This window comes from Callithrix jacchus, chromosome 8 (assembly GCF_049354715.1).
Source record: "Callithrix jacchus isolate 240 chromosome 8, calJac240_pri, whole genome shotgun sequence".
Classification (NCBI taxonomy): domain Eukaryota; kingdom Metazoa; phylum Chordata; class Mammalia; order Primates; family Cebidae; genus Callithrix; species Callithrix jacchus.
Genome location: NC_133509.1, coordinates 131,357,957 through 131,371,146, shown reverse-complemented (window position 1 = coordinate 131,371,146; position 13,190 = coordinate 131,357,957). Strand labels below are relative to the sequence as shown.

Below are 13,190 nucleotides of genomic sequence, written 5' to 3'. Positions count from 1 at the left end.
AGCACAAAACCTATCAATTCTTCCAGTATTGTAACTCCGTAAATACCTCTTAAAGTAGTAACTCTAGCAAATAACTCTTTAAGAAATGGCAGAAATGGGGAAAAAGGGTTTCTTAAACTCATACCCTTTTATGCTACCTACCAGTACTATTATTTAAAACTTTACCCAAGTATGTAACACATGCTGTAAAGTAAGTCAGACTTATTAAACTATACCTAAAGGTAACTTTATTAGAATCTGCAAGATAAAACTTTAAGTAATAACACACTTTCTAATATGGTAATAATTTAAATAACAGAGGTCACAGGTAGAAAAAAAAATGCTACAATTAAATAAATTCAAATTATTTAGATCCAGAGGGCCCCAAAAAGGAAAAAAAATCAGTCATATAAAAAATATATATGAAACACCTATACTTGATTCACATTGTTGTAGACACTGGAGGTAAGTGGTGAACAAACACCGAAGTAGCTTCAGAGGATCTACATTCCAGTTGGAACAGTTCAATAAACAGAAAAAAATAAATCATAAAATACAGTCCATGTCAGATGATGATAAGTACTACTGAGAAAAACTGCACAAGGAGTAGGGTAGGAAGCTCAGCCTGGAAACTGAGTTGACATTTGACTGAAGATTTAAATGAACATGAGGATGTAACCTGAGAGTACTCGGTGAAATAACATCCCAGGGAGAGCAAACTTCAAGAACAAAATGCCCTAAGCAGGAGAAAATGCCTGGAACATCTGAGAAACAACAAAAATGTCAATGGAGATGAAAAGCAGAAATCCATAATCCCTTATGTGTAACTCTAAAATCCCAAAAACTTCCAACACGCAAGTTTTTCTAACATAGGCAACAAAATTCATCTAGTAACAAACCCTGTTCCGAACTATTTGTGGCTGTGGTTGTTTGGTCTTTACCTTTTGCTCCATGTGAGTATCAATGGTTCCTTGCAGAAATGTTACTATCATTACCAAATGCTGCTCCAGGCCTCACTGGATATATCACTTACTAACTTTATTACTTTTCTGGCTCCAAAACTTATAGATCTAAAGGAATGTGCTCTTATAATAGGAGGTAAGGTCAGAGACATAATGAAAAACCAGATCAGTCAGAGGCTTGGAAACCACAGTAAAGACTTGGACTTTTATTCTCAGTGAGACAGACACTCGAAGGTTTTAAGCAGGCAAGACATGATCTGGCTGGAGCTTGAGACCAGCCTGGCCAACATAGTGAAACCTCGCCTCTACTAAAAATATAAAAAATTAGCTGGGCATGCTGGAGCGTGCCTATAGTCCCAGTTACTCGGGAGGCTGAGACAGAATCACTTAAGCCTGGGAGGTGGCAGTTGCAGTGAGCCAAGATCACACCACTGCACTCCAGCCTGGGTGACAGAATGAGACTCTGTCTCAAGAAAATATATATATCATTTAAATACTAAGTAAGAACAGCTGAAGGGGGCAAGGGCAAAACAGAAAATTTTGGCAGTGACAGAGATCAAACAACACTATAGTGGCTAGGACTTGGGGTGAAAGCCGTGGGAATAGTATTAAGTAGCAGAAACCTCAATGTATTCTGAAAGGAGGCAAAAAGATTTTATAATGAATTAACATCAAGTAGGAGAAAAACAGGAGTTAAAGACTGAGTCCAAGGTCTCTAGGTTGAACAACCAAAACAACTTGAAAAGAAACTGGCAGGGGTTGGGAGTAAACATTTGTGTGCTGAATATGTGAAACCTATTTTCTTTTAAAATGCCATAGAGTATTGGATTAAAATGTTTCAAGATACAGGAAAACTAAATATTTCCTTCCCAAAATATCTAAAACATCCTTGAAAATCTTGATGGCTCATTAGTGTAATATTTGATAAACAGCTCAACTTGAATGCAATGTGCAAAACAAATTTCTAATCGAGGTAGGTATCCATGACTTGTTAGTTCATAAATATGTTAACATCAGAATTTTTACTTCAGAAAAAAATGGTTCTGTGGTGTTCAGCAGGTGCAGTATCACCCACACATGACATTCCAAATATCTGTACAGGTATTTTTGTTGTTGTATTAATTAAAAGATGCTACGACTAGAGACACTATACATCCTTCAATGTGGACAGCTGTACTCGATGTAGAATTATACCTTGCCCTTCCTATATTCCTAAAGATGAAAAACCTACTTAGCAATTATTTGAAACAAGAATTCACTTCAACTTTACATTTAAAAACTAGAGTATTTTAAACAATTAAAAAAACAAGAAAACAAACAAAAAAGAGTATTTTAATTTAAAATTTCCAGGAATACAACTAGCACCAAGTATATAAAAATTAGATCACTTTTTATTTGCAACTTTCACTTTCACCACGTCACCAATGCCAAAATTGCTGGTGATATCGGAATCACTACAGACAACACCTGTATCAGTCAGAACTTATAGATGTTACACTGCCAGCGATTCTACATTAAGTGCAATCACTTGACACTTAAGTATGTCTTCTAGTGTCATTGTATCTGAGCACTGACATACTGAAATACACATTATTTTCCTTTTACTTCTCCTTTATATCGCAATTAGTGTACGATACTGATTTTTTAACAAACTGTCACTAATTCTTTTCTCTTCTGTAATTAGGTAAAAAATTTCTAAATTTTAAATCTGTATGTTCTCAGGAGAAAATTCCTCAGAGAATAAAAATGCCATTTACTACATTTTTTTAAATGGGGGAGGAGGACAGTATCTGAGAGAAAAGAATTAGTCCTTAAAGATGTGCAGTTGTCTCTACGTGTAGTATTGGCCATTCCCAGGAAATGCTGTGCACCTATATATAGCCTCAGATTCTCTCAACTACATCCACCATTTGGTCTTTAGTTAAAATGAACTACCTTTTATCTTAGAGAACAGGTCAATCTGAAATCTACACTTCATCAGTCTATTTCCCACCTATGCACTAACATTTGAATCTGTATGAGACATATGAAAATTTCTTCAAGTCATCACAAGTTCAGCTTCATCAATTTCTCAGGTTCAGCTTCATCAATTTCTCAGGTTTAAGATGATTAAGACAGACACAGATTCAGTCTAGAAAACCATATATTCAAGTTATTTCCCATTTCCTAAGAAATTATGGACAAGTCAAGTTTGAAATGGTTCTACTTAACTTTAAGGTCTATCACAAAAGAGAAAAAACATGTATATATAGGTTGAGTAACCCCAATCCAAAAATCTGAAATTGAAGCTGCTACAAAATAAAAAAATGTATGAGTGCCAACACAACACTTAAAGGAAATGCTCATTGAAGTATTTCAAATTTCATATTTTCAGAGTAGGAATGCTCAACTGGTAAGTATAATGTAAATACTCCAAAATCTGAAAAAAATTCCTAAAATACTTCTGATCCCAAGCATTGTGGATAAGGACTACTCAGTCTGTATTAGCCCAATACAAAACCATTATTCTGACGATAGTTCAATATTCGAAAGTATTTTCAACAATTATTGTAAATATCACTATGGTGTGCATCAAGATAAATTCAAATATGCAAGCACCGAAGTGTTTTCATTATCCAAGTAAAGACATACCTGTATCTGTGAAAGACTGAATATCATAGGTGAGATCAACACTGAGGTTTTCAGAGTTTTCTGTTTTTTTAAACACTAACCCAATCACCCACATGGTGCGAAATTCTTCCCTGCAAAAAAGAACATTAACACAGTTTATCTGGATTTCATGAAAATGTAGCTATCAATGTGACTGACAATCTGAGACACCGAAAAACTGGTAATACAAATGTAGGAGCGAATGAAAGTTCTAATCCCAAGCTCCAACAAAACACAAAGTCCTCACCTATATCTGTCCTCTATATTCCTATTACAACATAAACAATCAGAGTTCTAGGACAAATATAAATGCACTCTAACTATACATTGATAGTCAATGTTTTTAATGATGATTCTAAATAACTAAAGCCACTGAAATCAAAGAAAAATTATGTTTAAACTAATGAAGGAAAAAGAATAATCTTTTTAGAAAAGTCTGGGAAAAAAAGGATTTTCTAAATACAGAAATTTAACTAAAACAGAAATTTAACTAGAACTTAATATGTATTTCTTAAACTTTAAAAATTCAATTTAAAAGGTCACATGAACAGAAGCGTAATAACAGGAATAAGTAGTGATTCAGCTACTTTTGAACATTTAACAGTATAGCTACTGAATGGAATATCATGCAGTCTTGTAATAATTAAGATTAGAATAGCCACAAAATGCAAAAACACTCTAACTCTTATTACTTGATTACAAAAGAAAAAAATTACATAACCAATAATATTATATAATGATACAAACTTACTGATCCTTTCACTTATCTTTCTTTAATGCTGCTTTATTTTTTAAGACAGGCTCACTACTAGTACTTTCCAACATGCCAATGCAACAAACTAGAGTCCAGTCTCATATTAACAGCAAACAATCAAACCAGCAACTAACCTATATAAAAGACCCCCTAAAAAGGTAAACTGACTCTGCTTTTAATTATCTTCTCAATAGACCAGAATCAATCATAAATCAGATTTTTTAAGTTCATATCAAAATGTTTGTTCCCTTTTAACAAAAAAAATTAAGATAAAAAGCAAAGACTGATGTACGGTATACCAGCTATTCTGATACCTACTGAACAAAATAGAAGAAAGAAAATATTAAGGAATACTGAAGACAGTATTAGAGCAGAACTGTAGAATGTGTCCTCTAATTAGCTAACAGGCACCTTATCATTGGAAGAATATATCGGAAAAGAAAAATGTATGCTTATTTTTCTCACAAAATATTTCTCTTCAATGTTTCTGATTAGGAAAAACTACGTTATAAATTCTAAATCATCTATAAGTCATACATAATCAACAGAATAGTGATACTAGTTATAAAAATTACGTGTAAAAGGTTCTATAAATAAAAATTGAAAGTGGAAAGAATAAATTAAATTAGAAAAGTGCTTACTTGTCAGGATTTTCTTTGGGTGCTGGAAATGACTGGGGATTCACATGAGCCAGTGTAATAAATTCATTCTTCTCCAAGCTTCCAACTAGGATTCGGATTTTTGATTCCACCAAGCCCACCCTGAACAAATGTCGCTTAGTATTAATGAAAAGTTTTGGTTAACTTAAAAATAAGTAAATAAAATGTACACACCAGGGCATTTCAACTGGCTGAACCAAAAACCTTATGTTCTACCCAAAATTGCCAAACAATGAGGAAAAAAGAGCCAAGAAACACTCCATTCACAACAGCAAAGTTACATAAGTCATTCCCACAATTTTTTTTTAAAAAACAAACTATAACAGCACTTTATACAATTAAGAAATGATACATGGATCTCTATAAAGCAAACAAAAAAATAAGTTGCATATGGATCCCCTAATTTCCACACTTCCATTACACAAGGCTCCATTTCTGAACAAATCAAACCCAAATTAGATGTTTTAAGGACTTCCTCCCATCTCCTACTGTGTTCAATGGCTATGTGATTCATTTTGAAGTTTGCTTTTTCTGTAAAGTCTATTCTTATACTCACCATTCTAGGCGTTGTTTTTCTGTTGGTGCACTTGCTAGAAGTACAATATAATGCCTTTGAAGATAAAGACAACATGCTATTTATTTTATTTACATGCTTTGTGCTGGATATTAAACCATAAAGTAATAAGCTTCCTGACAGTTACAGATCCACAACAATTGAGCAAGGGGGACTACAATCTCAATATGCACATAAAATCACATATGCTAAATTCCACACTTCTAACTACTTGGGAGTTTAATTCTTCTGAAAAAGGCAGTGACTTTATGAATAATTACCAAAAAGCAGCTTAATTCAAGAAGTTAAAAAAAAGCATTAATAATTTTGCTTAACATTTTGCCTTAGATACAAAAGCTTATCACTAAATACACATCCTACAATAGTAACTTCAAAAACAACCCATCATGCTTTTAAATTCAAATTAAATAGTAGTGAAAATTAAACTGAATACTGCAGTTAGGTCCTGTGATTCTTTCCCCCCAATTAACAGTATACATTTTCTATAACTGAAAAAGAAAAACAAAAACCCACTAACATGACAGTGTTAAATCTGATTTTTATCCAAAAGCTCAATCTCATTCATATTGGACAAAAGCCAGTTTTCACTTCAGAAAACAGCATCATAATCAAATAAATATTGAAGTCTTTTTAAAACAAACTATTTACAACTAAAACATAACTACTATGACTCAGTTTCCTAAGACTAAAAAAGTTCAATCCAATATACTCTTCTACAGTACCCATTTTAAAAGTGCTCGGAGCCAAATTTCACACCAGAATCTCTACCCGAAAAAGCAAACTGACATCATTATCTAGTACTGATAATAATTTCAAAAGTGGCAGTATAACGGAAATTTTAAAATTATTTATTCTTTGAAAAGTCTAAAACGATCCTAATACATTCTAAGACATTTTACAAGTGTGGTTTCTCACCAACAGCAAAAATTTGACCTAGACCCAGAGAAAAACTACCAGACCTACTTTAAAAAAATGTATTTGAAAAATGGTTTCAATTCTTCACAGCTGTGTAGTCCCAGGTAATTCTAAGACTTGTGTAAATCATCTGTAAAATGGTATAAAAGTACACATTTTAGGCCGGGCGTGGTGGCTCACGCCTGTAATCCCAGCACTTTGGGAGGCCGAGGCGGGTGGATCAAGAGATTGAGACCATCCTGGTCAACATGGTGAAACCTCATCTCTTCTAAAAATACAAAAAATTAGCTGGGCGTGGTGGCGCGTCCCTGTAATCCCAGCTACTCAGGAAGCTGAGGCAGGAGAATCGCCTGAACCCGGGAGGCAGAGGTTGCGGTGAGCCGAGATCACGCCATTGCACTCCAGCCTGGGTAACAAGAGCGAAACTAAGTCTCAAAAAAAAAAGTACACATTTTATTGGGAGAGGTATTGCAAAGTTCAATGGAGTTAACTTGAAGTCTATAAACTTAAGGTAACAAAGATAGATACATAAAAACTAAGGTATATAGAGATAGGTGAATATGCAGTCCAAACCCATATCAACCGATGCTTCCATTACCAGTTTAATTTGCCCACCGTTATTTGGAATATGTCCAATACATGAGCAAGCACAGATGGCCCATATAAGCCAGTCAACTAAAGTCATATAAAAGTATTAAAAATTCATGTATTTTACATATAGAGAAACCCATATTCAGAGTTCCAAATGCTCAATCAAACAAAATCCTAACAAGCTCAGAAACCTGATTTCTAGGTCCCTAAAACATTAAAAACGGCTAGCTGGTTTTTAGAAAAAAAAAAAGTAAACAAGATGAAGAGCTCTCTCACAAAAGTATCGCAACTTGTAACGGGAGACAATGAAGTATAAAAATCAGACATGTACACAACAACACAAAGCTGTCTGGGTCCATCTAAGGGCAAAGAGAAAACTCCCCCAAGTCTCTAGATCACTGTTAAAACACATTATTAAAAAGGAAATTCTTAATAGCCACCTTTGTCTTTAATATACAATGTTCTTTACTTATAGAAAAATATACAATCCATTTGGATATAATTTTGTTGGCAATTCAAAGTTTTGAATACTAGAGTTCAACATTACTTCTTACTGAAATCCAAAAAAAAGAGTATCTACTCTATACCTGTCTTACACACAAATACCTGTATTCACATATACATAGAAACGTTAGGTAATTTTAACAAGTATTTATGCTGAAGTTAAATGTCCTTTACTCAGACACATTTAAACAAATTTGAGTTGAGAGATACAAAATGCAATAGTTAAATTTAATAATATTAACCTGCAAAAATTTTGAGTCATTAGGAATTCACCTACAAAATTCCAACTTCATTCTCTAAATATCTCTATCTCTGATTTTTTATAACCAGGATACTCAATTCTTAAGGTCCCTATCAGACCACAGAAACCTAGTGCACATCTAAATTAAACTACATTTTGTTGATGTACCAAAGAGTATGGTTCCCTATTTCACAACTGCTATGTTTAAAACTGTCATGCTTATGATGCTCAAATGCCTCCATCTGAAGTTTTAATGCAATTGCCATTACCTTTTCCCCAAATTTAAATAGTTTCCAATAAAGAGTTTAAAAATAGTTAAAAATAAACTATAGAAAAGCATCCCAAAATAATAAGAACTATGTAAAGTATCTAAAAACATTTTACTTTATTACCTAATTGCTATTTACAAAACAAATTCTCTAAGTGAATCTCTTGACCATTTCATCTCACCTGGGAAGGTAATTCAGATATGTACACTAAAAAACTGGCATATTTTAGTCAAAAATGCTTACAATTCTGTATTTAAGTAATTCAAGACCAAGATTTAGTTTCCTGGTTTTATTTTTTAAACAAACTGAAGGTCAAGTTACTATCTACACACATGAAATTATAGAATCATCTTAGAGAATACACTGGTTTGCCTAATGCTTTTATTTCTAGTGAAATCTAACACCTGAAATATTCACATTTCCTATTGTTAGTGATTTCTTGCTAGTTACCTGTTAACTTGAATTATCTCAAAGGAAGCAGTAAAAAACTGTTTTCTTAGAACTCCAAAAATTTCACAAAACAATGTTAACCCTCTTTCTTAAGGAACACTGATATGTTTCTGGAAGATGATTAGTTTGCACTTTAAGACAAATTAGATTTTTCTCCATGAATCTGCTCCTCCCAAGAATGTGAGGTATATTTCACATGACTTAAAATCCTACACTTATCAAGTGACAATATTTCAGGATCAACTTTGACTCAAGAGAAGATTTCCATTTGGTTGTATAATCAATCTTTGGGGTATTTTATATGAGGATGTGTCTTTAAAAATTCAAATCTGTGAATACCTCCAAAAGCCTAATCTCAAGGAGGCAAATCTCTGGAGAACAATTAGAAATATAAACAGAGTCTGGTGTGAGTAAAACTAGCCCACTATCGTATTTTCAAGTTTTCACAAGATACTCAGCTGAAATGTAAATTTTTCTGATATAATTTTCTCTATTTGTTGCTACTTCCTTTTCTACAACCTAAAAAAAATTTCACAAAAAAAATTCAGTAAAAATTAGTAATATATCTTTGAACCAAAGAACTTACAGGTACTATCCAGCAAGGACTGATGTATAGTTTTAAACTTTTGAAAGAAACTCAAGCAAGTTTTAGAAAAAGCATCAAAGTTTTAATAATGTGAATTTATTCAAATAAAATGACTCTATCAAAATCTGTTCAATTTCAGCATTAATTTTTCTTAAAGTGAAGGAAGCCCCATCTTAGTCCTATAAGAAAGTGAATAGAAGTCTGAATCTAGTTTCATCACTGATTCTAGGAATTAAGGGATACTGTACTAATACTTTACTATAAAACCAATTCCTTTATTATTCTCCCTACACATAACTATGCCTCTTTTACATCATAGTTCTTAAAGTATCCATATACATGTTTATTAGTTTAAATGTCCCAAGGTACTTCCTCTAAATTGGTTAAAATAAAAAATAAAAATTATCTGCCAAACGGAAATCACAGTTTATGGGGGAATTCATAGTAAAATAAGAATATTTAATGATTATGCTATTTTAATTTTTACTGACAACACAGTACTCCCAGAACACAATTACTGGCTCCGTTATTGCTTTTTCATGCAAAAGATATGGAAACAAAACACAGAGACATCATGAAGGTCATCATTCTTGCTTTTAATTGGGGAATACCATAAAGCAATCTTGCTTAGATTATTACAAAACACAATCCAACACAAGATCAAATGGTCAGAAAAGTTTCAGGCATTAAAAAAAAAATTTAAGTTGGACTTTGGCAAATTTTCAGCCCAGGGCAAATAAAAGTTCAAGTCCGTGGTTTGTCTGTTTTTTAAAATAAGATTTATTATAACTTACATTTTTCATCAAAACTAACACAACGAAGCTTTTAACCTGTACTAAGGTATTAAACCATTATATTTAAACCATTAATTAAAATTATTAACACCCATTTAGATTCATGAAAGCTAGTTGTAGAAATATCTAAAGGGGCTTTATTAACACTGGGGGGAAACGGCAAGTGAAAAATGTGCTGTAACTATTGAAAGCATTTAATCAGCTATATATCAATATTTTATTAGCTTTGTCTTTGTTTTAAAGATTCTTAATGATTAATGAAGTTTTCAGAATTAGATGAAAATACTGTTTCTTAGTAAAGAATATTAACTACAAATTTTAACAGTGCATCCACTTGCCAATGTATACAGATTAACTGTTTTTGTCATGACTGATACATCCCTATGAACTGATGTTGCTACAAATAGAGCAGGATTTCAGTTAGATCAGGCATAAAAACCATAGGGGCTTCACATTCATTACCTCAACCAAAAAAAAAAAACTAAGGAGTTCACTAAAAACAGCATGTCCTTGTGACAGGAAAGATAATTCTACAGAAGATGTTTAAAGGAAAATACAAAACATTAAAACAAGAAGAAATGTCATATATGCTACCATTAAACCATTACTTAAGAGAGCAACATGTCCGACATGCCTTAAAATACATACTTGTACTTTTGAAAGAAGTTTGGAGCTTCAAAAAGTTTGGACCACTCTGCCTTACTCAGCAAAATTTCATCTGTGATAGCAAGACCTAAATTAAAAACATATTAAAATGTTTGCATACTTCAGTCTACAATCTAGAATCTTTAATAATCATAACACATGCACTTGCTATAATCCTAAAACCAGAATTTTAACATAGAGGTTTAGCTTACGATTTTAGAGCATATTCTTACATAAATACATACTTTTTTAAAAAGCTGGAAGATTTTTTGAGAACCAGGTTTTTGGTCAAGTACTTCTTTCTTAAAACCGAAACACCACAGTTATCCAAAAAGGAAAAATTTCCAATGAATTTTGTTTCTTGCCTTTCTAAAAACAAGTTTCCCTATTGTTTCTAAAGGGATAGAGGCATCTTCCCTTGATGAACCTCTTTAGACTACAGATTAAAATACTCAGGAATTTTAAACTTCTAAATTTACAGCTAATAGTCAAACAGCTGATCGATTCTATTTCCTTTACTGTTTTAAGTCAAACCAATCTTGTTCCAGTTACTTCTCTCAAAGACTATTTGGTAATAGCTATACATTCAAATTAACAGTACAACTAGGGGTCAAAAGTCAAAAAGGTTCCTCCAAAATAATGGAATTTATGTAATTGGGTAGTATGACCTCATTCCTGCTCAAAGTTTGTCCCAGTAGTATGCAGCCTGCAAAACATCTCTCATTTCACCAGTGTAGACAAACTGTTACCATTTATAATTTTACAAGGCAATAGTATGGAACTCAACCAGCCTACTGGTTTTAACTGTTTGTTAATCTTCCAACTTGTTATAAAAAATAAATTGCCTAAAAGGAATTAATTTTTTGAAGTCAGTTCTCAAACATATACTGTAATAAATAAATGAATACCAAAATCCACTTCAGTGACTCCTTCTTCAATTTAAGTTGCACAGCTGACTACTGGGTCTACAATGGTATGTAAATCCTTCGTGTATAAAGCAGAGCATAAGCATAAACACTTACCTTGTTTAAACTCCTCAACCATGACCATCCGTGTTGAAACGGACACATTGTACGTGGAGTTCTGTTGTGGGTATGCTGGTGTAATTATAGGCATAAGATGGTACCTATCACTGGGATTTACCTACATACAACAACAGCCAATCAGTTTCTTCAAGTACATATGCAACAGATACTTGGGCTTTTTACCCCTTGTTAAACTGAACCAATGATTTTTTTTTTTATTTCATTCATAGCTGGAGTTGAGAAAGAAAAACCATGTAGAGAGAGATTGTTTTTACAAGAAGAATTTTTTATAGTATCAAAGATTTCATCTAAACTAATGATTTGTTTCTATTTGGATTTTGGCAACCTTACTGTAAAGTGTACCTGCTGAACCAAAAAAAAAAAAAAGTTCTGCTTGGGAATCTACTGATTTTTAGTTTTTCTTTATTCAACAACAGAAATGGGGGTGCACATACAATTACCTCTAAAGACATGTCACGCTATAGTATGTTTTGTAAAGCTCATTTTAAACAAGATAGAAACTTAAGTTCTTAATATACCCTTAAATTATTAAGAAATTTGAGCTTATTAACACATGATGAAACTACACTGTCCACGTTGATATGTTAGGAGATAATGAAATGATTTACTGTTAATTTTAAATCTGTTTACCAGTAAGTGGCACATTTCCACAAAGGAAGCTGTAAATTCACATCCTCTAAAAGTAAATGTCCTGGGGTCTGGAAGACTTGAAAATGCATAGCTTGATGTAATTCAACAGAATTTAAAATTTGGGGTATTATAGTAAGATAAATTAATTTAGAAAAATAGGATTTCATAAACTTAGAAAATCTTATTCAAACCTAAATTTCTTCTATCAGTTTACAAAGTGCAAGCTGTTAACATTTAAAATGAGTAAGCGGTAAATGTTGTAACTTCCCAAGAAACAGAATGGAAGGTCTTCTTTAGCCCAACCATGTTTTTATAATCTCTGAAATATCTAAACCAATTTTTACAATTACATCATGGTTATTAAAGTGAGACTGCTTAGAAGTTATATGCCACATGTAAACATTAAATAACAGCTTTCCTACAACAACCCAACTTTAGGAAAATAGTTATATAAAATAAAAAAATACAGGGATTTTTAGTATCCTTTTATTTTTTTAAAGCACAAATGCCCACACAACTTTGACTTACAAGGTAGTTCTATATAGAAAAAATTAAAATGTTAGTAAAATCTGTATTAAAAACTATGTACAATTAAATGTGGTTTACAGGGTACATAATTATGCTTCTCACATCAATTATACTTGAGGACAATTATAGTTGAGGTTATCTAAAAGAAAGTATAATACGGACATGAGCACTCATAAGTAAAAGGTTGGAAAGTCTCCCTGAAGTTTATGCAGATGATTTTTACTTGTTATTGCACAGTGTGAATTGGTAGGGGAAAAAATAATACACTAACCCTTGGGTCCCATACAGGCAAATTAAGATTGCATTCTTCAGGCTGTTTCAATAGCACGGGATTTGGCCATTCCCTGTTTAAAAAGATTGTAGCACTTGATAAGACTATTGGATATTATCATCTAAACGTATTTTGTTAAACAT

At 32.5% G+C, this 13,190-nt stretch overlaps 1 protein-coding gene across 15 annotated transcripts in view; it reads right to left on the bottom strand.

Annotated features, from left to right (window-relative positions):
• Window positions 1–13,190, bottom strand: part of PAPOLA (poly(A) polymerase alpha) — a 63,221-nt gene that overhangs the window by 19,315 nt on the left and 30,716 nt on the right. For all 15 annotated transcript variants that reach the window (XM_078335718.1, XM_054240326.2, XM_054240329.2 and 12 more), the window contains 6 exons: window positions 13,048–13,120; window positions 11,595–11,715; window positions 10,576–10,660; window positions 5,560–5,613; window positions 4,986–5,105; window positions 3,573–3,682 (listed from right to left, as the gene is read on the bottom strand). In XM_078335718.1, the coding sequence (XP_078191844.1) occupies window positions 3,573–3,682; window positions 4,986–5,105; window positions 5,560–5,613; window positions 10,576–10,660; window positions 11,595–11,715; window positions 13,048–13,120 (563 nt within the window). The remainder of the gene's footprint in view (window positions 1–3,572; window positions 3,683–4,985; window positions 5,106–5,559; window positions 5,614–10,575; window positions 10,661–11,594; window positions 11,716–13,047; window positions 13,121–13,190) is intronic.